At 49.8% G+C, this 27,129-nt stretch overlaps 1 protein-coding gene across 1 annotated transcript in view; it reads left to right on the top strand.

Annotated features, from left to right (window-relative positions):
- The window catches only part of Dscaml1 (DS cell adhesion molecule like 1), a 315,656-nt gene that overhangs the window by 247,104 nt on the left and 41,423 nt on the right, over positions 1 to 27,129 (top strand). The window contains exons 9-14 of the mRNA XM_051197313.1: positions 5,790 to 6,068; positions 6,436 to 6,555; positions 7,390 to 7,566; positions 23,006 to 23,205; positions 23,619 to 23,715; positions 23,821 to 23,949. Coding sequence (XP_051053270.1) covers positions 5,790 to 6,068; positions 6,436 to 6,555; positions 7,390 to 7,566; positions 23,006 to 23,205; positions 23,619 to 23,715; positions 23,821 to 23,949 — 1,002 coding nt within the window. The remainder of the gene's footprint in view (positions 1 to 5,789; positions 6,069 to 6,435; positions 6,556 to 7,389; positions 7,567 to 23,005; positions 23,206 to 23,618; positions 23,716 to 23,820; positions 23,950 to 27,129) is intronic.

Below are 27,129 nucleotides of genomic sequence, written 5' to 3' on the forward strand. Positions count from 1 at the left end.
TCAGGGATGTGTGGGGTGAACATGTGTGTACAAACTACATGCACAATCAAGTGTCAAAAGTAGCTAGCACACTAGCCCTCTCATTCTGGGGCAGATTCAGCATACATGCATGTGAGCGGTTATTTGTGCACAAATGCTTCCTCCTGTGAGACAGCATCCCTGACCCATGAAAGGCAACTATGGTTGGTTATATGAAACATTGCTCGAGAGCTCCTACTGAGGCACAGCAAGGCAGGGGAAGCAGAAGATGGATGGAGGGGGATGAGGATGTCCTGAGGACTTCCTGGGCTTGGCATACACAGCACTGAATGGCAAGGGGAACCAGTCTGAGGGAGGCAGCACTTGTCTCTGGGCTTCTGGAAAGATCCTTAGTAGGATTCTAAGTCACCTCAACTTGGTGACTTTGGGGACCTCTTCAACAAAAAAAAAAAAAGTGTCATAAAAGAATCTCTTGGTACAAAGACTGAATGTTTTATTAACCAAAGGCAGGGCCAGCTACTGGGACCTTTTGGCATGATTCTGTGGAGGAAATGTGTCCATTCCCCACCTCTGAGTCTCTGAGAGTCCTTACAGCTACAGTGAGGGCATGAGGCACACTCTGACCAGGCTGAGGACATGCTGAGTGCCCATGGAGAGCAAGCCAGCAGAAGAGGAGCTCACCCCTGCACACATACTCTTATCCTTACATGCTTCTACCCCAGACCCACACACATATGTTGCTATCTAGTCAGTGCATAGCTTCAGCCATAACTGGAGGAGGCTCCTGTGGGGAGCCCTCTCCCACTCTCATGAATGGCTTGGGATGGGAGGTCCTATGATCTGAAGCCATAAGCTACCCAACTACCCAAATGCTTGCTATTGCAGAGGTGGTTTGAAAGAAGCCCTGTCGGAATCTACAGGTAGGGGGCGCCACAGGCTCTACAGGAGGAGAATTGCCTACTACCATGACAACCTCTAGAAAGTGCTGTGCTTGCAGCCAAGTTTCCTTGGGAACACAGAGCAAGCAACCTCCTTCAGGGACAGATAGGGCTGCTGCTGGTGGTGGTGATAAGGATGGGGAAGCATGTTTATTCACTCAGTGACTGGCTGCGCACCTACTATGTTCCTGGGACTATTACTGTTTCATCCACACAGCTGTGTTCAAGACACAAAAAATCCCCACCCTCCAGGAACTTGCATCTTAGGGGTAAACAGACAGTGTGAACAATGTGTAATAGTAAATCTAGATCAGGACTGGGGATAAGAGTGCCAAGTGGGAGGGAACTTGCGGTCAGGGAAAGACTTCCCAAGAAGGGATGGCTGTGATAAAAACTGAAGTAAATTATGCTTATTTTAAAAGTAATTATATTTACTGAAACGGAAAACCTGGGGTCACATTTGTGAAATTAATTGGCCTACTACATCCACCATTTGGTGTGTGTGTGTGTGTGTGTGTGTGTGTGTGTGTGTGTGTGTGTGGTGTATACTCATATGTGTGAGCATATGTGCTATGCATGCGTGTGAAGACCAGAAGAGGACATCAGGTGTCCTGCTCCTCCACTTCCTACCTTATTCCCCAGGACAGGACCTCTTGCTGAACCTGGAGCTAAGTTCATGGTCACAAGCCCCAGTGCTCTACCTGTCTCTGCCCACAATAGCACTGGGGTTGAGACAGGCATCACCACTCCCATAGTCACAGAGATCAGATCTCAAATCCTCATGTTTGTGTGGCAAGCACTCTTACCTATCTCTCCAGGCCTGAAGCCCCTGCCTTTTTTCAGAGGAGGAAGCCAAGGCTCAAAGGTAGAGGCCAGGTGGTTGTAACAAGCCACTTGCCCATGGTCACTTGAGGGAACAACAGAGTCTGGAATTCAATTGTCCTGACCCCAGACATAGATCTTTCCTGTGTCCATTCTGTGTGGACGGAGAGGATCTGACTTCCACAGTGCACACTCTGCAAGCAGGTGCAGTAAATAAAAGGCTCGGCTTCAAAGACAGACGATAAGAGACCCTATAAAGCATTTATGGGCTGGGCTGGTGGTCAGCACCGCGTGACACTTCCAAACAAGTATCTATAAAGGCTTTATGGCAGCCAGATGCTGCATGGACTGCCACAATGGCTGCATCTTTGTAGACACTCTAGCCTACGGCCCCTGCACTAGTATGGCACCTTGCTCCAGGAAAGAAGCCTCCAGCTACTGCAGAAGTGTAGGGTCACAGGATACAAGCTTGGAACTTCAGTTGACATTGGTGAAAACAGGTGGTCAGAGACCCCCAACTCCTAAAAAATTGGCTTCCCCTAGGGAAAGATGGCACACAATATCTGAACCTGAGCTTAGATGTGGCTAAATGATGGGTTGTCCTTTCTAGAAACCCAGAGCCTAAAAAAAAAAGAAAGAAATCATGTTTTCTTATCAAATATCCCACAACTGCTGAGAGTCCCCTTGCCCACAGCACTCATCTTGGGGTGAGCCAGCCTACACAGCAGCCAAGAGCCACCTCTGAGCGCTGTAAGAATGCCAATCTGGTCCTTCCACCATCTGCAAAATGGTTGTGTGACTTTTCCTTAGCAGAAGTGCGCAAAATGTCTTCTCATCCCAGGTGGGGCACTAACAGACCAAAGAAATTATTACACTCAAGTCTAGCTGAGTGAAGCAATGGTTTGTTGGGATTATTCACAGAAGCACAGGTAAGGAGTTACTCAGAGGAACACCCACGTCAGGAAAGCTGCAGCCCTAAAGCTAGGCAGGAGGTGTCTCCTCTTCCCAGCAACTGTTGGCTGCTTTTAGCACCTTGGGGACAGCCTTGTGAATCTTGTAAGTTTTGTGAGCTTCCCTGTTTTTATTAGTGCTTGCCTGTCCTTCCTCTAAGAGGGACTATTTCAGTTTAGTGTAGACAGCTATATGCAAGCTGGTGAAGGAGCTTTCGCCATAGTGGCATGACACAGCTTGATGGTGGCTCTGTGATAGAAAACAATTGCTGCACTGGACCTCTGAGGAGTTGTCTAGTCATATGTCACAAAGGACATCAAGGAACCCTGGGCCATCCTACCTATATAACTAACCTCCAGCATGGGCGCTGGCTGCTGCTTTTCAGTAACCTCTCAAGAGATCTTCCATGCCATTCCACTGACTAGAAAGGAATGATGGTTCACAGTGGTCTCTGCCCTTTGGCTCATCCTGGTCCCCTTCCCTCATCTTATGTATTAGTTTGTATTTGTGTGCATCAGTTCAAATGTCCAGGGCTCCTGAGGCTACCATCACCCCCAGAGGACTCGTGCCTCTACTGAGTCCTGTGTCTGGGTCCAGGGGTGTTGGCCCAGTAATCATGAAGGATGGTATCTAGCCTCTCCCAAAGCTCTCCATCTACAACTCAGGCAAGTTTCTGCCTCCTCATACACACAGTGGCAATGCCTTCATAGGGCAGACATTTCATAAATATTACATAAATTGGCTAGCTAATTAATTAACCTGCCTTAGTAACTTGCAACACTCTCTATATCCTTCTTTACTGAGGGAGACAGTCTCCCCCGCTGAGCAAAAGCTCCTCACCCAGCATCACTGACTCTGTCTTCTTGCTCTGTCTCCTGGAAATGGGCCCAGACTACTATGACCCTTGCCTTGGCCACATGTCCTGTTCTCCAGCCCCTGGAGCGCCACTACTATCACAAACCCTGCTCACAATCCAGAGGTTCCTCATTCACAAGAGCTGGGTTAGTGCCACAGAAAAGGCCTGGCCCTCGGAAGGACCAAGGACAAGCCCCAGGCATGCTCACAGAACAGCAGCACCTGGTTCCTCTTATTCTAGTTGGACCCTCATTTTATGTCTACCCTGGTCCATCACATAGGGGAACTGATGAGGTAACCCTGAGAAGTGATATCCAGACATGTCTATTTCTTTGCATATCTAATGAGAATGTATTGGGTACCTATGCTCTTTACCCATTAAATACTCCTGTTATACAAGTCCTAGCTCCAAGCCTTAGAGATATGGTAGAAGTAAGGTCTACACTGGATTTTTGAAGCAATTGAATCAGAAGCCACAAGGGGGCCTAGATATGACCTATACTTACTCTCTCTCTCTCTCTCTCTCTCTCTCTCTCTCTCTCTCTCTCTCTCTGACACACATATGTGCGTGCGCGAAGGGGTTCACAATGACCTAAAAAATTAGTCTCTCTGGAAAGCCTCAATGAAGGGTATTGGACCATTGTTAGAGCCTAAGTTTCAGAGAACTCTATATACAGATGCCTATGGTCCAGCCAGCCTCCCTCAGGACCAGGAACACTGTCCCACCACAGCCAATAACAGAAATGTGTTATCTGACCAATGACCAGAACTGTAGGATATCTTTCTGGGGTCTAGGACCTGACCAAAGCCAAGGCAGGTCTGGAATCAGAGGGGTGGAAGCTGGCTAGTGGATAGGGAGCTCCTAGCAGTGGATGAGGGAGTGCCAGGCATGCTCCCCAAGCAAGGCTCAGGCACAGAAACACATGATCATAGACACCCCTCCCCAAGCTGGAGTGGAGGGCAAGGTAGGGTGGCATTGGAAGGCCAGCTAAGGCCCCTGATAGGAGTCATGGAAGCAGTACCATTCCTAAGTGTCATGTCTTCCAGACCAGCAGTTCTTAGTCAAGAAATACCACCACACTAGCCCACCCCAACAAGGATCCAGAGGAACTATGTACACATCTGGAAGTCTGTGTGTCTGCAAGGCCTGCCTGGGCACACTGCTGTGGCTGTGGCTCTGGGTAGGTCTGTGATGGAATAGCATCACTGGCTTCCAAAGAAGGGTGGGCTGGAGCCTGGGAGATAGCTGGAGACCATGGGCAGCCTTGTAATTTAATTATTCGACTGCAGAAAGGAGCCCTCATCTACTCGTGCTCATCCTTGTTAAGCTAATTGTCTGTCTCCTTCACTCTTCTCTCCCCCCCATGAGCTGGGGAAGTTGCTGCTGCCTAATTGAGTTATCATAAAGATAATGGCTGATGTTCCCGCCAGTGCTGAGAGAGTAGGATCCATCTCACAGTGACTCAGGCTGCAGACAGGACCCCACCCCCACGCCAGGGGCCCAAATGAGGGCAGCTGGGTGCAGAGAGTTCTACCCAAGGAGTCTATAGACATTAGTGGTTTTTCCTCAAGAGGTAGCTATGCCACTTAATGAAAAGAACCTTGATTTGGGGAGCAGATAGATCAGATTTCAAGTTACCTCACATAACCTATCTCAGTTACCACTCTTCTGAAACTCTGTAAAATGGGACCATCAAGCTCCAGGTCCATGGCTGGTAGAAGGATTCAGTGAGACACCTATGCATATGTAAAGTTTATACATGCTGATGGCCATGAGGAGGGGCAAGCTGATAAGAAGAGCTGTTTTGGAGGCACCTGTCTAGGCAAGTAGTCATGGAAACGGAAGGAGGACAATCTGCACGGGCCATCCTCACCCCTCCCAGTATACCTCATCTCTACCTAGCCCAGGCCTCCAAGAGGCTGGGAGATGGATGCCAAGATGAGAAATTATACACATGCTAAGCAGTGAGTCAGGAAGCACATGAGTCAAATTCAAGGACCAATCTGAGAGTTGGGCAGGTTAAGTCAGAGACCTGGAGCCCTGGCCTGGGTATGCAGGTGGGCAAGAGCCAGGGCACCAGGATATGCCCAGGAGATGCTGCATTCAGAAGAGAAAAAAAGTTCCAGAGACCTGGGGGCCTGCCTCAGGGTCAGTGCAAGCCAGACCCACCACCCATACCAGGTAGGACAGATGACCAGGGTGGGTGAGTAGCACTTGACCATAGCTTCCTCTTGTCCCTGCAGTGCCCCCCCTGATCCAGCCCTTTGAGTTCCCGCCTGCCTCCATCGGCCAGCTGCTCTACATCCCCTGTGTGGTGTCCTCAGGGGACATGCCCATTCGAATCACTTGGAGAAAGGATGGACAGGTGATCATCTCAGGCTCGGGTGTGACCATTGAGAGCAAGGAATTCATGAGCTCCCTGCAGATCTCCAGCGTCTCCCTCAAGCACAATGGCAACTACACTTGCATTGCCAGCAACGCAGCAGCCACCGTGAGCAGGGAGCGCCAGCTCATCGTGCGTGGTGAGCGGGTCAGGCCAGCCTCTGGAAGGGGTGGGGGACAAAAGCATCTTTCTAGAGTTCCAGTTGGAATTACTGGCTCTTGATAAGTTGGTTCTGGCTGGGTTTTTACAGACAGAGACCCAAGCCTCTTCCTTTCAGGCCTGGAGTGGAGAGCATCCTTACCTGGTCAGCCATGGCACAGGCAGGTTTGGGACTCAGGACTCAGAGCTCCCACTGCAGTACTTACAAGAGCTCTCAATCTTTTTTTTTTTTCCTTGACTCCACAGACTCCCAACATTGTAATGATCCAAGAAGGGAGAGACCCCCTAACTTAGGGGACCCAGCAGACTGACAGCCTCTTTTTCTCCCTGCTTCCCTTCTTCCACAGTGCCCCCTCGATTTGTGGTACAGCCCAACAACCAGGATGGCATCTATGGCAAAGCTGGTGTGCTCAACTGCTCAGTAGATGGCTATCCGCCACCCAAGGTCATGTGGAAGCATGCCAAAGGTAAGCTAGATGGTATCTGTGAGAGGAGCAGGGGAGGACAGGAGGATGCTCGGATGGGCCTGGGATTGTTCTTACATGCAACCCCCTGCCCTGAGAGCAGTAGTGAACCCTGAGCTTAGGGAACCCCTACATCTGATGATATAGAACCATTCTCAGCCACACCAGGCTGAGATACAACATGATGCTGAATTCAAATTTCCTGCTTTGCTGTTTGTGATGCTAAGCATCAAATGAAGGGTCCCGTGCATGACAAGCAAGCCCTCCACCACTGAGCTCCCTCCACAGCCCCCAAAGCTCCTCTTGTCCCTACCGCTTGACCTGCAACCCTAAAGCTAATTCATTTTGCTTTCCCACCCTGCCCCACCCACCTTTTGGTCCTATCTGGTCTGAGACCTTGGTCCCCACACAGCCCATCCTCATCACAAGGATACAGTTGATATCTGACTACACACCACATGATAGACTGTCCATGACTAATGTTGTGATTGGAGAGGAACCAGGCAACTGTCATATGAGAACTCAATCTCCTGGCCTATCGCCAAGTTGACCAAATATGGCTTTTTCTTACTGTTCCATGAATTCATCCCAGCAAGTTCAATGACCAGGTGGGCTCTGCCTGAGGTACTGCTTCAACCGTTCCTGTGCTTCAGAGACAGGACAGGCCAGAGAGGATTTCAAGTTGTGCAGTAGGAACTGTGTGGTGTCAGTACTATGGGATGTTGTAACTCTGCTATGAAACGTTCCCAGATGGACAAGAGAGCTTTACAGGCCTTTCCTAAGGTATTAGGTCACACCCAGTCCCAACACCCTCACCCAACTGCTGCCTTCTTCCAGGGAGCGGGAACCCCCAGCAATATCACCCAGTACCCCTCACTGGCCGCATCCAGATCCTGCCCAACAGCTCCCTGCTGATACGCCACGTCCTGGAAGAGGACATCGGCTACTACCTCTGCCAGGCCAGCAACGGTGTGGGCACCGACATCAGCAAGGCCATGTTCCTTACTGTCAAAAGTGAGTACTGCCCCCACTCAAGCCCTGCCAAGGCTCACCAAGGCCAGTCTCAATAACTAAATCAAACAGCCTCTTTCTGCTACTTAGTACATACTCAGCTGTGTACAGAGTGTTTACAGATTCAAAAGGAAGTTACCATATCCACCATGTCAATTGGAAAACTGGTTCCTAGTCCCAGTCTTGCTAATTATCTGTGTGACCTAGGAAAGAGCAATTCGTCTCCCGTGCTCTAGTCTTTCATCTTACTCTAAATGTTCACTTCCAACTTACAAACCTTATAAAAGTGTTTTGAACAATACAGAAACTGAGGGTAAGTGGAAGTGCTTAGGGGCAACACAACTCCCTAACTCTAACTAATCAGAGAATGGCTTCTGAATTCCCTAGTGAGAGCCACCTTGATGGCCACTGTTTGTCAACTCTCTGGATTCTGTTAAGAACCACAGCAGTCATTCCTGCTGGGTAAGCCTTATTCCTACATGGGCTTAGGACCCTTTGTCATGGGTCCCCAAAGAACCACAGGGCAAGTGTTCCTGTGGTCCTGGGTCAGGAAATGGACTTTGAACAATGGAGATGACAACTTAAGTTTTGGTGTCCAACAGCCAAATGTGACTATGGGGGCTGTGATGTCACTACTATGGAACTCTGTTAGGCATATATGTCCTCCTTAAACCACATTTTCCCTATCCACAAAGATAATATAATGCCCCAGAGTTTAGTCTGTGTCCAGCCCTTCATGTACGTCTGGCAGCCAGTGTGGCCCTGACTGGGCACAAGTGAGACCAGAGACCTACAGGACCTATGTGCAGTCCACCCTGCACCTCCCGAGAGTTCCCTCTGTGAGCAATTCTGAGCCTTAACCCAGACAGGGAAGCCCTGCCAGGAGATCGATGCTGAGGGAGCTCCCCCGCCCTGCCCCCAGTGGAATCTCCATGCTAGGAGCAGCCTCCCTCCCACCGTCAAAAAGCACTTTGTCCTTAATAAAGCCAGGCAATCAATCTACATCCCTCAGCCAGGGAGAAACACAAGGGGAAGAGCAGCTCCCCTGGACTTGTCCTTGCCGGTCCATCACTGACATTCTCTCCACAGCACTGGACTCCACTGTGCCTGCGAGGCTGCTGCTCTGGGGCATGTGGATTTCCATAGGGGACAGAGCAGCAAAGGCCACAGTCCTTGGAAGATAGAGAGTGTGGGAGGAGTCCTGGCTCATGCCAGGTTGGACTTGAGATGAGTCACCACACTTTTCTAGGGACTGTAAAATTCTGTGTTGACTGTGCAGGGATGTCAACCCTCCCAGGAAATGATGGGATTTCACTCTTAGGCCAGGGCAGAATGTGGCTGTTTCCCTCCCTCCCCTTGTCCTAATATAGGCTGTCTTCCAGCCATCCCCTCACTCCAGCAAAGCCGGGTCACATTTTCCCATTCCCTCTGCTCCAGGCCCTCTGTCCCTGTCCCCTGTCCCTTTCACACACCATGGCTCAGCACTTCACAGAAGGACCCTTTGCTGTGCTCACATTCACATGTCCCCTCTTAGACACTAGTTCTTCATGCCATTTCACACTCATATGCTACCCTCCTCTCCATTCTGACCGGAGTCTCCCCATCAGTCCACCCCAGCCATGCTGGTGGACGGAAGGGGCAGACAGAGCCAGGGATGTTTGGGGCTCAGGGATAGACATATGCTGGTCTTCATCAGGGTCTGATTACCTCCATACAGCAGCACAAATACCATAAAGTACCCTGCTATTGGAAGACCCTGCTGTGACACAGTTGGGGTGGAGTGTCCATGTACTCCATCTTCTCTGGAACTCCAATTCTTCACTGTTCCCACACCAGTATGATGTTCCAGGTTACCCATAAATAACCACTCAAGACACTGTCTCTCCTCCTTCTTGTATTTGTATTCTACCTACTCTGACTTTCTTCTCCCCTCCTCTAATCACTGTTGAAAAGGAAAAAGGAGGTAGAACCTTCACAGTCTATGTACATGCTCACACACACACACACACACACACACACACAGAGAGAGAGAGAGAGAGAGAGAGAGAGAGAGAGAGAGAGAGAGAGAGAGAGAGAGAGAGAGTTTACCCATTGAAATAGCTAGAGAAATCCCAGCCACCTCTTAGTCCATTCTAAATGCCCCAATGTCACCAGCACCCTCCCTGACCCACTTGTTGAGGCAGCCACCCGAAGACCATTCCAAGGCTTGCCTTGGTGTCTCCCACTTTCAGGATATTTGGCTTGATTCAGCTGAATAGTATCAGATCTAAGCTTTCAGAGGGCTACTTGACCTTGTGCCCTCTGTCCCCAAGCAGAAGAAAGAAAATGTATCAGAGAGTACAGTGTATCCTAAAGAGTCTTCCAAGGCACACCAGACCTTTTGGCTGGGCCTTGCTAAGAGGATGTGCACATTACTGCCCTGACAGTACTGATAGGTGGTAGGTGCTCCATGACCAGGAGAGTAGAATAGACATCCCTGAGTTCAAATCCCAGTCTGCTACTTGAGAGCTATGAGATGGTGGACAGCGACCTCTGTGAGCCTGGTGTCCTCCTCTGTAAGCTAACCATCTTCCTAGGCAGAATGCTAAGAGTTTGGGGGCTTGGCCAAGCCCTTGGACATCCTCAAAGGCAATTCCTGAGTGGCCTCCACTTGTCTTGGATAAGCTCTTGAGTCACTGAGCCTAGTCCCACCCTTTCACGTGTGCACTTTCTGATCCTCTTCTCACATCCTTTCTGGGAGAATTGGTGATGGTTCCTTTCCACAAAACCTGAGATAGTGGGCCAATGTCACTGGGTCACACAGCTGTGTCCACAGCCTAGACCATCAGCCACTCCTTCCATCTCCTGGGCCATGGTTTCCTCACCCATGAAGTAAGAATTCACTCAAACTAGAAAATCCAGCCCTTAGCTGAGCCTTGCCACTTCTAGCCCAGAAAGCTGTGTTTCCAGCAGCCTGTGGAGCTTCTCAGAGTGCCAGGCTGTTGCCTCCCAGGACTTGATTGACAATAAATGTAATTAGCAAAAGAAAATACCACGTCCACAGGGCTACCTTTAATCTCCCTTTTAAATTAGAGAGAGAGAAAAAAAAAATAATATGACCAAAAGGAGGAGAAGGAGGCAATTCCTGCTCCACCTGGCACACAGAGGAAAAGAAACCATCTTCAAAGAGAATTCTTCAGTGAGAGGCAGGCACAAAGCCACGGTCCTTCATTGGGGGTGGAGAGGGCTAGCTGTGTTTTGATGCCACCATCACATGGCAGCCCCTCCCCCAAGGACTCTGCTGTCCCCCATCTTTATTAGACAATGTTCTTTCTGCCCTAGGTTTCCCTCCACCTATCTGAAGGCTCCAGTAACTCAGCCACAGACAAAGCCCATGGCCAATTAAACCCAGAAGGGCTCTTTGTTTGGTTTGAGTTTTGATTTGTTTGTTTAGCAAAATGTCAGGCCAATTAGAGTGAACTCCAAGGGCCCTCAGCTCCCACACACCTGCATCACAGGAAGGCAGGTGGAAGGAATCGGACCCTAAAGGAGGTAGGTGGGTGGAAAGAGCTAGCAAGACCCAAGGAAGCCCTTGAGCTGCAGCAGATTGGCTAATCTGCCATAGCTGACCACTGGCACTGAGGTCAAGATGCAAAACCTTAGGAAGCGCAGTCAACTCTAGGGGATCCAAGATAATCCCTGTTTAACTTGCCCAGCGAAAACAACTTTTATCATACAGAAGGGGTGTCTCCTAAGACCTGGTAATGGGACTACTGCCTCTCCCACAGAGATAGGAATCAATGAACCAAAGGAAATGGTCATCCGGAGACCACACCTGCCCCGACCATAGTCCTGGTACAGACTCAAATGCCCTATGCCTGCCTTTAAGCTGCCCAATGCTTTTATTTTATTTTATGGGTATGGATATTGTACCTGCATATATGTCCTGTGCATCACTCGTGTGGTCAGAAGAGGATGTTGTATCCACTGGAGTTACAGATAATGGTGACCCATGATGTGGTGCTAGATATTGAATCTGGACCTCTGAAAGATCAGCTAGTGCTCTTAACCCTTGAGCCATCTTTCCAATCTCCCAGTGCCTCTTTTTTTGAAGCTTTTCCTCCCTTGCTTGGGCCCTTGACATGAATAAACCATTTGCAGCTCATGTAAATGATGCCAGAACACACAGATTGGGATGTCACATGCATAATGCCCCTCTGGAAACAGGTGGTAAACTGAGGCAGAGATGTCTAGGAACAGAGTGGCCCTAGGGTTCTCCTGTGTATTTCATGGTGATGGGGTCTGGCTCTTCACTATCTCTGAGCTACCTGAGGCCCAGAGCTCATCTGTCTTCCCTGTATATGAATTGCAACCCTGGCACATAGCACAGACAAGACCTGTACCCACTCTGGTACTCGGGCACCAAGTGCTGGAAATGGACAGGCCGCTGCTTGCAGGTATGATCAACCTGGCATCACTGGTGTTGCAGGAGATCTTGTCCCGCTAGCCTGATCCTGCTGCTGCTTGGGCCCCAAATAAACACACAGACACTATATTAATTTTAAAGCTGTTGGCCAATGGCTAGGGCTTCTTATTGGCTAGCTCTATCTTAATTATTAACCCATTTCTATCAACCTGTGTATTTCTACAAGGCTGTGGCTTACCCAGTAATGTCCCAGCATGTTGTTACTTCTTCCTGCCTCACACTGGTGGCCTCCCAGACTTTCCCCTTGGCCCTATGAGCGCCTGAGAAGCTGAGGGAACAGGGCAGACCCTCTACTGGATCTGCAAGCAGTGGGAAGAAGAGGCAGAAAACTGAGTGATGGACAGAACTCAGGGGCAACACCCCCACTTATAAAGTTGTGAAATTTGGAGGCTGTTGTTGGCTCTTTCTTCTTTTAGATGGCCATTGCTCAGCCTTGCTACCCAGTGTTGGAATGGCCTGTGCCAAACCAGGGAGTCTCCTCTGTAGGCAAGAGTAGAGAAAGCCCTGGATGTTGGTGAGAGAGGGAGGGAGTGATGATTTCCATGGTGATGATTAGCCAGTGGCCTCTCTGACCTTATTGATTTCCAGACTTCATAGTAAGAACCAACACAGTGTCTCACGCTTCGTCAAGCAGAAGCAAGAACAGGCTGTAGCTTCCTTTCACCCAGGCCTTCTTTACAGATGAGCAGGGAGTTAGCAAGGCTCCCAGGAGTCTGCAGCCTCCAAAGACCCTGGGAAGATAAAAGAAGCACTCAGAGATCAGAAAGGGCCTGGCCAGAAGGCCTCCCCTGGGTAAACTGAGACTCAGGACATCACCCCATTCACTTTCTCTCACCCCTAAACATGAATGAACTCTCCCATAGAGACCTGAAGCCATAGTCTGGATGTTCCAGGGAGGGCAAGGAAAATAAAATATCACTCAACCAACAAAATGTAGGACAGCTGACTGACCTCATGAGACCAATAGGGTCACTGGAACAGGAGCAATCTATGTCACATCCCCAGACCTCGCCCCCTAGGGGACCTGGTGGAAAGAACAGCTTCTGTCCCAGACCCACTCCTTTGTCACCTTCGGAAACCAGGTCTTTGCAGACTGGGGAGGTGTTACTGAAAAGGAGAGATATTGTCCTGCTCATTCAACCTCCACTCCCTGTTTATCTCCAGGTGCCTCACCTGGGCCACTCACTCCTCAGAGGTGAGGACAGGTGACATATTTTCACTCCCCTGTCCCCGAAGTTCCTATGACCATGCTGAAGACTTTCCAAATGGCTCCCAGCTCCAAGGGGTTACTCTGGATAGCTCAGATGAGAGTCAGGATCCAGGCACGCTGCACACAGGGCTCTATGTGGTAGGTAAGGAGATGCAGAAAGGTAGGCAAACAGCTGAATAGCACCAACAACCTTTGTCCCAGGTAGGGAGCCCAGTCATGACAAAAGCCACTCGGAGTGAATGCACTGTTAACAACAGGCAAGCCACAGGCATGCACTCACTGAGCAGTCCATCATCCAACATGGTATCGAGGTCTATGTGTCTGCCTGCTTTCTGTTGCTGACAATGTGATACACAGGCTGGCTAACTCTTAAAGAAAAGGAACTTATTTGAGCTCACGAACCTAGAGGTATGGCATGTGAGAAACAGAGAGCATGTCAAACATATGCATTTGTGTATGTCCCTTCATCTGCTTAAAACTCCACCAGATTTCAATCAGTGACCCTACTTACCCTGGTGATCTATGCAGGACCACCCAAGGGTTCACCTATAAATGTCACAGTCAAAATCAAGTCCCCCCACCCTCCTGACACTCACCCTGGGAATTTAAGTTTCAACACATGAACCCCATAGAGATACTCTGACTGTACCCAAACCTCCAAGATGAAAAGGTGAAGCTGTCTCCATCCCATACTGTAGACATTATAGGATGGTTAGAAAACAACAGCAAGGGGCTGGAGAGATGACTCCACTGGTTGTTCTTCCAGAGGACTGAGGTTCAATTCTCAGCACCCACGTAGTAGCTCACAACTGTCTGTAGCTCCATTTCTTGAGGACCTGACACCCTCACACAGATATACATCTAATCAAAACACCAATGCACATAAAATAAAAAAGAAAACAACAGTAGAAGAGTCAAAAGTGTGGGCCACAAGGTGGTCATGCCATCAGTCAGGTCAGAGATGGAGGAGCCTGGAATGCATCAGCAGGAGCAGTTGGAGCTTCCAGGAGAGGTAGTGTAGGGGTAGAGCCTTGAGGAACAAGCAGAAGGATAAAGGAGGCATCAGGGAGACTGGCAGCCAGGTGAAGGCACTGGGAGACAAGCCTTCATGGTGAGGAGAGCACCTGAGCAGAAGGTGGCAGCTAGGGACTGAGAGGTGGAAAGTAATGCTGAAGTGTGGGCATGATGTCCTAGAGGGGAGGAATGGCATTAGGGCCCTGAGCAGGGACCGGAGAGGAAGGAGGATTTCACTTTGAAGGAACAGTGCCAAGCCTTTGTGAATCAAGTCAAGAGCCTGAGGCTGAAGAGAAGGAGTGGCAGTGTCACCCACAAAGATGATCTGGATGAAGGGGTAGCATGGGTGCTATGGCAAAGTAGAGGTGACAGGTTAGCCTGATACCCACTGGGTGAGATGTCTATATAGAGCTGAGGGATACAGCCTTTGTGACCTCAGAGACTCAATTCTCTATGACAGGTTATCTTCTTGACCCAGAAAACAAAACTTATGGACCTAGTACAGAATTCCCTAAGTTTGCTGCTTTCTGAACCCTGCCTGTTTCCCCTGGCTGCTACAAAAAAGTGCCACCAAGTTCCTCAAAACACCACAGACTCACTCTTTCACCGTCCACAGAGTCTGACACAGGGTATCACTAGACCTGTGCTTGCTTTCCTGAGGCCACCTAAGGAAGCATCCTTGCTTCTTTGGGGACAGCAGCAAGTCTTGGGATCCTTGAGTTGCAGGAACATCACTCTAGATTCTGCCCCTGTCACCACATGGCTTTTCCCTGTGGGGTCCTGTCGTCTTCTCTATGTGTCCTTTCCTAGCACCAACTCCAGTATGACCATCTCACACTTTGATTAGAAACAACTTTGCCCACAGCTAGTGGACTTCAGGAACCTTCTTGGAACCCCACAATGAACCATCTTGGCCTGAATATGAGCAGTCTCCTAGCCAACCCACCCTCATAGTCAAGAGCCTCAAGCTTACAACTCAACCACAGGGGTCAGCAAGCTAAGCCTCAAATCTAGCCAGGATCAAATCTTGCCAGCACCTGCATAGCCAGTAACAGGCCTTGTTCATTCCCTATTTGTTTTCTGTGGCTTCTTTGACACTGCAATGACCCACAAAGCCTAGAGTACTAGCCACTTGGCCCTTGCCAGGAAAAGCTTGCAACGTCAGCTCTGGAGTATTCTCAGCAATGACCCAGAACACCTTCTCTTAGTGGCCAAAGAAAAATGTTCATGTTTCTAAAAGGGTTCTGTCAGTTCCAAGCCACCCTGAACCATCACTGCTACCCTCCTCAAGCCTCCTAGGCTGTGTCGGGGAGGGGTTTAATGAGCTAATTCGTGGAAAGCATTAACCACGGAGCATGCACATAATAAGCATTCAATAAATGTTGGCTATTATTACTACTATCTCTTTCCCAGCACACTCAGTGGGGGAAAATGGGTCCCCATCCCCCACCCCACTTCTGCTCTTGCACACCCTGGCCCACAGCCAAGGGAAGAAATGACTGCCCCATTTTATAGCTGGACAGAGGAAGGTCTGGTGGGACTGAGGGTGGCAGCTCCATGCAGCAGAGACAGGCCTGCAGTTTGACTGCAAGGTCCCACCCTCCTCAGTGACCCAGAGACTGCAAGGTCCCACCCTCCTCAGTGACCCAGAGTTCAGCATCCTTTGCATATACACACACTCTTCCTGCCTAAGTCCTAATGCCTGCATCCTTAGGCCGTGGACAGCTGGAGTCTTGGGGGCTTGCAGCTCCCCAGACTCCTCCCTGCCTGTTCACCAAGGCCAGGCTGGTTGCTGCCACACAATTTGAACTAATCTCACACTTCAGGTGGAGCTTGCCTAATCAAGAAGCGGGAGCGGGTGCAATCAAATTAACAAAGCCATGGCCTGGCTCTTTAAGAACGGGAAACAAAGCAGGCACCAGAAGGCACCCCTCCCCTCCAAAGCTGTCCCAGGGGAAGCTTGCAGAGCTGGGCTGCCACTGAGGCTAGCTGAGTGGCTGAGTGGAAACTGCTCCCACCTCCCAGCGTGCCAACGATGCCCCTTTGTGGTGGCTTATCTCAGACTGCCAAGCAGGTCCTGTTCTTGTCAGGGAGCTTGTTAACATGGAAGGGGATGCGGGCTTTGCAGTGAGGGAGGAGAAAAGACTGGGTTTGAGGGGAAGGAGTCTCCCTCACCTTGTAATCCTTTTGAAAACAAAAGGCTCTGAGAGTCCCCAGAGAGAGAGGAGTACTTTCTCCCCTGACAGGATGGTATACAGAGCTAGGAGCTGTGCTCCAGGGCACGTGCTGTCTCTGAGAGCCAAGTCTACCTGAGGGCAAAGAGGAGGACTTCTGGAAGCCCGTCTCATCTCTCTAAGATGTCCTTTTCCACAGAAAGACCTGGGAGACCGCTGGAGAGATTGCAGTTGCATTTTCAGAAAAGACTTCCTGAAAAAGCCAAAGCCCTCCCTTTGTGGTAGTGAACACTGACTTTGTTGTCACCCTTCCAGTTTTGGTGGCTTTGGGGACTTCCTGCCTGAGGCAAGGGAAAAACCAAACAGCCAGCCCGAGAGTGGCCTCACTTAGATCCATTAAGTCACAACCTCTAAGGGCTAGGTCCACACCATGGCGGGCTTATTGGTCTTGCTTTCTGGGGTTTGTGGTTGAGACAGTGTCTCATATAGCTCAGAGTCACTATCCAGCTGAAGGTGGCCCTGATCTTCCTGCCTCCTGTGCCACTATGCCCAGGTTAGACAGCGCTGGGGATTGAACACAGGGCTTTACTCAAGCTAGGCTCAACCAGCTGAGCTACATGGCCCATGCTGAGTTACTAAGCTTCATAATAGTTCTCAAGTGTCAACAGGCATGAAAACATCCTGGGAATGCACTGGCCTCTCCCATCTGGGAGAGCAGACTTGTCATCTTTAGTCCCCAATTTCAAGACCAATCTGCTTTCCCCAAGTGAGCCTTCACCACAGAGCTGGCATACTAGTATCAGGCACATATTTCTGCCTGTCCCCAACCCTCCTCCATTCTCTTCCTCTGTCCAGTGTCACAGGGCCAGCAAGTTACCCAAAAGTTCTGAGCCGGACTCTTGACTGCCAGTTACTGGCTGTGTGACTGTAAGCTATTTGCTTCCCCAAATTTCAGTTTCCCCATCTGTAAGAATTCAATATCTTCATTCCTAGTGCCTGGTGCATAGTAAAGCCTCAGTCAAATCACAGTTTAAGAGCCTCACTGTAAGCCCCACAGCCTCCGACAACTGACCCATCATCATCAGTTTCTGCCCGGTCTTCCCACAGGGCAGTGCTTCTCCATTGGGTATTCAGCTGATGCTTCCCTCCCCAGTGGCTTGAGGACTGTCAGAAATAGCAGCTGAGTTCCCATCACCAAAGAGGAGAGGGAGGGAGCCAGACACATACAGAGGGAGCCTGCCTTGTTGTCCCTGCCCCAGCCTATAAGGACTGGCCTTTGGCCCCCACATACCTCATGCACCTACTATTTTCTGCCTTCTTCTGGACTTTTCCCAAAACTCATCCAGAGGTGTGTGTGGGTGCAACCAGGAAGAAGATATCTAGGCTAACACTAATTGAAGGGGCCCAGTAAATTATCAGAGGCTTTATTTCCTCCTTGAGGATCAGCATAGTATGACTCCATGCAGTCTTAACCACTCTGAGTTCCCATAATGGTAGGGGTGATAGATCCCGACCTATCCTCCTCTGAAGCAAGGAATATGGTGCTCCTCAAAACATAACGCCATGCTTCATAAACTCAAGGAATAGATCCATCCCGCTTAGGAAGTGAGACCTGGGAAAGGCAGGAAACAAGGCAAAGTTCAGTCCATAATGCAAAGTCTGAGAACTCAAGACCCTTCTTCCCAGCACCTGGGAGGCAGAAATGGGCAGATCTCTAAGGAGGTCACTCAGGAAAAGCAAATATGCTGCCACATGGCAAGCTTACCACCACAGAGCACCATGGGAGTGTGTGTTTGTGTGCGTGTGTGTGTAGTAATATTACCTCATGGTTCTCTGGACTAAGCAATCACACCAAGGCCTTGGCATACAGAGGAAACGCCACCGGCTCACATGTGGGTGTACAGGAGTAAGACCATTAATGAATGCCCCTTGGGATATGTTTTAGAGTTCTTTTGTTGCCTCCCACCTGTGTGTGTGTGTTTGCGTGTACTGTGAGTCCAAATCCATTCCCCTGCAGATGTCTTCACATGGAGGTCATTTTAAACCTAGGAAGTCTCCTACTAGAGGATGCATTTGATAAATCAGGGAAACTTTTTGGTCCAGCACAAGAGGCAAGTGGGAGGAAGACAGACAAGGAGAGCAAACAGGGCCAACATCTGCTGACCCGATGCCCTCTACAGTGGCTTTAAAGATCGTGTTGCCTCATTAAACCTGGCTGTCCATGGCCCCATTTGGGAACAGGAGGACAACCTGACCTTTAAAGGATGAGACAGAGCCTGGGGGAGAGAATAGAGAGTTCTCTATTATGGCTTGCTAGCTGGCAAGTAGACTGCCAGCAAGGACCCAAGAGGGGTTGGAGATTCATACGCCAGGAGACAATGTCTCAAGTGCCTTCTCCAAACAGTGAGCTATTGTTCAAGACTGTCTTCCCCTTTTTCCTGAGCAAAAGACTGCCTCAGAGCCCAGAGCCCAGAGTCCAGCTTCACCAACCCTTCTCTGTATCAGCCCTAGCTATCTGCCTCCAGCCCAGGGCTCTCACCTACTCCCACAGCAGCCAAGCTACAAGGATGTTCCTCTTGGGTCAAGCAGGTGGCTGGCTGCCTTTCTGCCCTTTCAAGAGGTCTCCTCACTCCTGTGGGTTTCCAGTATGGGTGAAGTTGGCCTCAGCCCTGCCCCTTCCCCCACCCAGCTAATGCTGTCTGCCCAATGAGAACTCAGAACAAGACAGAATTTCAAGAGGAACTTGAACTTGGCATTTTGGCTTTCTCTCCTTTCCTCCCTCCCTCACTCCCTTCTCCATTTCCTTCTGTCTTCTTTGCTCCTCTTTCTCCTCCACCTTCTTGTCCACATCCTCCTCCTCCTTCACAGCCCTCACTATGCTGTTACTCAAGCCGTCTCAAACAATCCTCCTGCCTCAGCACCCTCCACAGCTGGGACTATAGGTATAACCCACTGTGTTCAGTTTGCCCCCTCTTTTCAGGTGCACTTCTGCTAGCAGAATAGCCTTGGGAAAATCATTTCCCTTAACAGTCTAAGTTCCTCCCCTTGTGCAGAGTATTACGGGTTGTAATCCTATCATTCATTTAACTCAGTCTATCTAGAGTATCAACATACATCATCAATATAAAAATGTAAGTGAGATATTTTACATTTCTCTTCTTTTTACATTTCTGAAGCCTGGTGTCTGTTTTACATTTATAGTGCCTCTCAATCAGCTCCATCTTGTTTCATATGCTCAGCAATGCCTGTGGCTGCTGGATATAGACTTAGCAGCACGGGTCTGTATCTGGGCGCTCTGATTCTGTCTGCCAGGAACATTTTAAGGAAGGAATTTGGTGTACATGGGTCTAGCTAATGTTTCCCTTAGAGAATGAGCAGGACATGGGTGCCTGGAAGGTGGGGGGGCGTTCTGTGGGACACAGGGAAGTTAACTTAAATGTGGTGGAAGCCTGAAAAACTTGTAGTGACGAGAGCCAGGTCTCAGGGCCCCCAAACCCTTCAAACTCCCCTCCTCCTTCCTTACCTTCAGTGGCTTCCCTGGATTGGCAGTAAGGAGAGCCTAGGTGTGTCTTGCCTCACACTTGTTACTATAAACATGGGAGGATTTTATCTTACTATAAGCCAATGGGAGGATGGGGAGCCAGCCCCCGATGTTGTTGCCATGCAGGACTAAGAAGCCAAAGATCTCTGGAGACTCAGCTGTCTCTGGGAAAGACAAGTGTCCTGAAGTAGATGCACAGGTTCTGCACTGCTCAAAGGTATGCCACCTACAGGGTGAGTGGAATCCACTTGGCAAGGTGCAGGTCATGGCATGAAGCTGCATCTGGATAGATGGTGTCTTTACACAGGGTGCTGTAGGCCTGCATGGAAGGCAGATCATAGATGAGCAAGCTTCTCAGTATAGCTCAGAGCTGGGAAGTTTTCCCAGATCTCTTCCTCTGCACCTACTTCCCTTCACAAACTTTGACCCGTGCTGAGCCTGCATCCTCCTTTTTGTACACACACACACACACACACACACACACACACATACACACACACACAGGATCACCTCTCTCCCAACTGCCTCGGGCCTTAAACCCACCCAGTGGCTCAGATTCAGGCCTTGCTCATTCCCTGCGGGTATTGTAGAAGCAGCTGGGTCTCCCCAACCCTAGCCTTCCCACCCTCCCGTAAAACATGGAAGCATCTGCAGTGCAAGGCTCGACTTGTCGATGTAAAATCTCACTCTATATTCTACCCAGGTTTATACGAGTGAATTATGCAAATCTTTGATGGAAAAATATTCCTGCGCACATCCTTGAGAGTGTAAAACCTTAGTCAATAATTCATACTTGGATGTCTCTGACTGCAGGCTTTTTCTTCATTATAACTTACACCTCGTTATTTGTCTTTCACATTTTATTGTATATTCTGGTGTAATGCCGTGCATTATAAAGTTTATCTGCTTCATTATTTGATGAGCCGGGACTGGGGAATGTGCTGAGACATTGGTACAGGGGGCCTGGGGCTAGGGCTTCCCCACCCCCACCTCTCCTCAGATCCTGCACTGTAGGCCTCCGTGGGACTAGCTGACTGTGAGGCGAGACTTCAGGGAGCTTGAGGGAGCAGGTGCTGCCCTCTACCTTCTTGCACCTGGTCAAATCATCCTTTTACCCTTCAGTTGGTATCTGAGGTTGCACCTCTCCAGGCCCACCCTTCCTTTCTCCAAAAGCTTCTTGGGTCATAAAAGCCAGCTGTCCCTGAAGAGTTGGTTGGGGCCATCACTGTCTGGGCTAATCATTAAAACTGGAAGAGGGGCCATGGCTGGAGAGATAACTTGGTTGGTAAAGTGCTTGTCCCACAAGCAAGAGGACCTGGGTTTGAGTCCCCAGAACTCTTGTAAAAAGCTGAGTGTGGTGGTATGCCTGTAATCCCAGCACTGGGGAAGCAGAGACAGGAGTATCGCTATGATCAGCTGGCCAGACTGGCTGGCCAAATCAATGAGCTCCAAGTTCAACAACTGACATCAGTCTCTGGCCTCTGCATGGACACACACACACACACACACACACACACACACACACCATGAAAATAAAACAAGAGATGACAGCAGTCCAGGAAGACACTGGAGGGAGCAGGGGAATAAGAGGAGCCACTGAGAAGGCTTTGTGCCAGTGCATCGAGTTTTGAAATGATAGAAACAAGGGTCTCTTCACACTCGATTGCAGACAAAGCAATGGTAGTCAAAGGCGAGCTCCTCTCTGATCTGCAGAACCCAGGTGTGAGCAGACTCTGCATACTAGGGCTTAACGAATGTTTGTAGTGAGTGTGGGACATGCCTTTCTGTACATCCCTAGAAACAGTCCTCAGATGTCTCCCATGTTCCTGTCGCCCACAAATATATCTATCTTCCCAGTCCCTCCATCTAGGATGGAACCTGATGTGTTACAGCATGTATACCCAAGGCCTGGCACAGTGCCTCATGCTGTGAAAGGCTGCACAGGTTAGTTTGAGTTGGACAGAAAGCAGGAGCCAAGACTTCAGAGACTCTGCTCACCTCCCTCCCTGTTTCTGGTCAAGACACACAAGTCCAGAGGAGGCCCTGGTGTTGGTAAGGCTCCCTGCTCAGGCGAGTGGAGGAGGCCTCCCGAGGACCATCCAGGGCCTTGGCTCTGCCTTGGTGAAACCATAGGGTCAGCAGGTGGGGCAGGATGTGGTGAGCCCTAATAGCATTGCTGGAAAGTCTTTTATAATGCCCCTACCCAGACCTCCTGTGGAACAAGCCAGAGCTAAACACACCTCAGCTGCTCTGACAAGCAGAGAGCCTGGCTTTAGAGTGTGATCCTGAACCTGGAGTCCACCAAGACCCCTTTTTCAATGGAGCCGTGTGTTTGAGTGTGGAAAAATCACATTTTTTAATGTTAACCTCTAACTGAGATCTAGTCATTCCCTGTGAACAGAAGCCACAAACCACAGCAGCAATGGTGTGTGTGACTGTCACCCATAGAAATGCACAGATATTTTCATGTCATGTCATATTTATTGTAGATCTCTCAAAATAGCATTTGTGCTCATCACTGCTACAAAAGCATGGTAATATAAGACAGTAATTATAAGGCCTGCCGCCAGATCTTATTTCATAAAGAATAAGAGCAGAACATATTGATGTGTGATAAACAATATCCAAAGTTTGCTTGTTAGTGTTTTTAATATTTGCATAACCATATTTCAACATAACTGGGTTTTTTTTTTTGTAACTATGCTGTGCTTGTAAAAACAAAAACAAAAACAAAAACTGGTATTGCTAGGAGGGTCCTGGAAATATAAGGGGGAAAGGAGGAAGGGGCCGGGCATGTTAGCAGGGATAGGCAAGCAGAGTGCCCCTTCCTGGGAGGGAGCCCTCTGAATCTGGGCAGCAAAGAGCGGAGCTTGGGGGAGGAAGATATCTAAGGAAGGATTTGTGGATGGCACTGGGGAATTGGGGTTTGAGACAGCCAGGCATGGATGGGACAGAGTGAAGAGCAGGCTTCTGTCTCACAGGTGCCTCCCCAAGGCTGCTCTTGGGATAATCACAGCCCCTTGTCTCCTCTTCCCCAGTTCCAGCCATGATCACTTCCCACCCCAACACCACCATCGCCATCAAGGGCCATGCCAAGGAGCTGAACTGCACTGCACGGGGAGAGCGGCCCATCATCATCCGCTGGGAGAAGGGTGACACAGTCATTGACCCAGACCGAGTCATGCGGTATGCCATTGCCACCAAGGACAATGGCGATGAGGTGGTCTCCACACTTAAGGTGGGTACCCAGGCCCAGGGGATCCCATTACATTAGGTAAATGGGGGGGCTGGGAGTCCTCCCCAGCACTTCACAAAGTACCTACCAATCCCACACATTGCTCCTCTCCACCCAGGAATTTCTACATTAGAACTTCAACCTGCCTCCTTTCTGATCACCACAGACATCGTTGTGTGGGTTTCTCAGCCCCTCTTTCTTGCCTGGAACCCCTGAGCCTCCTTGGGGACACCCCCACCCAGAGCCTCTTTCATTACCCTTCCTTCTTGCTTGAGTTCCTCTAGATGCAGATCTCAAACCTTCTGGGAAGATAAACCCTTGATAAAGGCCCTCTGAATCTCCCTCCCAGTCTCCCTGCAGTGTCCCCTTTGAAAGCTCTCACTGTTTCCTCCCTTTCCTGCTTCTGCACATCTCAGCTCAAGCCAGCTGACCGTGGGGACTCCGTGTTCTTCAGCTGCCATGCTATCAACTCTTACGGGGAAGACCGGGGCTTGATCCAGCTCACTGTGCAAGGTACATTCTCTGGGCACCTGCCCCCCACCTTCCCTAGGGCCCAGAGGCCTACAGCTAAGCTGCCCACTACTGTCTCACCTTTGTTCCCCTTTCGCCCCTGCCCAGAACCCCCTGACCCCCCAGAGCTGGAGATCCGGGAGGTGAAGGCCCGGAGCATGAACCTGCGCTGGACTCAGAGATTTGATGGAAACAGCATCATCACTGGCTTTGATATTGAATACAAGAATAAATCAGGTAGGTGCTGGGACAGATGGTGAGGGCTTGCCTTCTATGACCCCTTGGGGTACACAGCCTGCCTGTACCTCTCTCATGGGGCAGCACTAACCTAAGGCAGACTCACCAGCACCCTCCAGTGTACAGACCTCTGAGGCTTCCAAAGAGAGGGAACAATAGCTAGCCTAAGAAGCAAAGGTACAGACTGAGACATCCTGCTGGTAGGAAGGGCTGGACCCTTGGGCCAACATTCTCCAGTGATTTACAGATACTGCACACAGGGCTGTGGGCTGCCTATATGGGAATGCCGTGGCTTTGCAGGGCCACCGGATGGTCTTGGTTTGGGATGGTGAATGTGTTGGACTGGGTCACTGAGTCGCTGTTCCCAAAGCCCTTTCAGAACCTTCCTCTGCAGCCCCAGAGGGTCCATGCTGCTGCCACACTACTGTGAGACACTGTGGGCAGAGTAAATACCAAGTACCCAGGAGGTGCAGAGTCCAGGATGGGCCCCATGGCCAAGCAGCAGGAATGGCATAGGGAAGGAGGAAGCAGAGGGGCCAAGAGGATAGATTACGGCTCCATGGCAGGCGTCAGAAGAAAACAGACTTCTCTGGTCCCTTGTGCACCTTTGGAATCCAGTACCAAGGGCCTATCCTGCTTTCTCTAAATCACTAAAATTAAAAGGCAGGAACAGCCTGGAGACCTCAGCCCTTCTCTGCCCTTTCCTGACCTTCTCCTGCCAGCCCCAATTCACCTACTGAATCCTAGCTTAACTCTCAAGCTATATCACTTTGGCTGAACGGCCTTGCCTCCTGATTGGTCAGTCCTCTTCCTCATAGTACTTGCAACACACATTACAGGCTATGGTGATGAAGGAGCTGAGAAGGTGGTCTCTGATGTGCATTGGAGTTGCTGCATACCCAAGATGTGGTACATCAACTCTGATACAAGCTGCTACCCAAAGGAAACTTCCAGGTCAGCTAGCTGCAGATAGACACCCAGGGATCACACTGAATGCAAAGGGAGGGTTGCAGCTCTGTCAAGGGTCACCAAGAAAGGCCCCCACCAGATCCTTTGTGGATGATTCACTAAGCTAGGTCTGGTGGACTAAGACAGAACACACTACGTGCAGAGAAGACAAAAAGACAGAAAGACAGAGCCAGCAAGGCCCAGCCCCCAACCATGGGCACTGCACTGCAGCTGCAGGTGTGCATTGAAGCAGGGAAGGGAGGACAGAGCCCAAGCTGAGCTTCCACTTGGTAGAACCATTATGTCTGTGCTCCCAAGAGGCTTGAACAGCACAACCCTACCCCAAGGACGGATGCCTGCCAAAAGCTGGCATCCAGTAGCAGAGCAAAGAGGTACATGCAGCCCTGCAGGTGGTGCTAGTAAAGAGACAGAAGGGCAAGGAGACTGAGTGTCCACCTCGCATCTAGGCCTTGTCTGAAGCTGAGGACAAGCTTCCCAGAGGCTCACGCCACTTCTATGCAATAATGCTCACTCCATCCCCCATCTGAGCTCACATCTTGGGTGGGTAGTGGGTACCTGGGAGATCTTGTCTCCCCTCTCCTATTTTCCTTGTAACTTCTACTCTGCCCTTCTCCCTGACTTCACTCTTTCCTATTCCCTACTCCCTAGACAAATCTCTTTAATGTATGGAAATACTTCCTGGGGCACTGCTCAGTGGGGGTCACCAAGATCATCACCCATCTGGGAGGAGAAGCAAAAAGAGGCAGCCAGGGAAAACATTATTCTTAAAACATATCCACATCCAACCTCCCTACCTCATCCTCCTGTGGCTCTATTACAGGGTGAGGGGCTGCATAGCCCTATCCAGGGCAGAAGTACCATCAGTAGTAGGCTGGACAGGGGAGGAATTCTGGAGCTTAGATGCACAGAAGCCTTCCCATGGGGCTTTGCACACTTAGAAATCCAGAGGTCTGGGAAAGTGGCCCTCAGTGGGACAAAAAGTCCACCCAACTAAGCATCTGGCACATCCTGGCATTTGGGGGCAATAGGTCCATGAGAGCTTCAGATTGTTGTTAAGACAAAAGGTGTGAGCATGGCATGGCTTCCTGCCTCTAAAGTAGATGCAGAATGAAGAATGTCTAATGGGGAAAGATTGTAGAGAATTCTAGAGGCAGCTGGCATTAGGCTAGAGGGAACCCTTGACAAATATAAGTTCCCCTCCCCCTATAACTCAAACACCTTATGTGGCAGTTTAGAGCCCTATGGGACTTGCAGGCTGAAATATATGTGTCTGGTGGAGGGCCACATGGACCAAGTGCCAGTCTTTTCCCTGCCCCTAGAATCATGCAAAAGTCATGTAGTAGAAAAAGGGAATGAATTAGGAAACAGAATGTTGCCTTTGGCGTGGAAACACAAACCGCATGCATGCACACTCACACACACACTTCCAGAATCACTATCCAATCAAATGCAGTTTACTGTTAACTGTATTACATGAGAGTGGAAGACTGTATCCAAGGAAACAGAAGGATGACTCAAAGGAAGAAGAAAGTGGACGCGCACACGCACGCACGCACACGTGTGTGTGTGTGTGTGTGTGTGTGTGTGTGTGTGTGTGTGTGTGTGTGTGATCTAATCTCATGATTTGCACCTGTGGGATAGGGAGATGACTGTCATTCCTAAAACTACAGACTTAGGATGAGCAGAATTTCAGAATTTTGTGGCATTTAGAAAATATTTTTGAGCATCTCCCTGCATTTTTCTTAAAAGGTAGAGTGACATTTGAGACAAGCTCTTTCCCTAAAGCCTGGAACCCTCTGTATAGATCAGGCTGTCCTCAAGCTTGTTATCCTCCTACCTTGGCCTCCCAAATGCTAAGATTATGAGTGTGTATCACCACACACTGCAAACAGATTTATTGCTTTTGTTTTGTTTTGTGGTGTTGAGGACTGAGTAACCTGGGGCCTCTTGGATGCTAGGTAAGCTCACAAGCCTTAACCCTAACCTTGGACATCTCTTTGCAAAGTAGAGACAGAATTCCTTCATTCTCAGGGAAGTCATGAGGATGAAGGGAGCATGGTGACATATGTAGAAATGCCACGTTCCCCCTCACTCCCTTGTGCCTCCTGCCCCAGACCACACCCAAGCTGGGTCTCGACCATCTGCTCATGATGCCCTGCACCTTTGTCATGTTTTCTGCCATGTTGCTCATCATGCTAATTTTCCAAGGGA

The sequence above is a fragment of the Phodopus roborovskii genome, unplaced genomic scaffold (assembly GCF_943737965.1).
Source record: "Phodopus roborovskii unplaced genomic scaffold, PHOROB, whole genome shotgun sequence".
Lineage (NCBI taxonomy): Eukaryota > Metazoa > Chordata > Mammalia > Rodentia > Cricetidae > Phodopus > Phodopus roborovskii.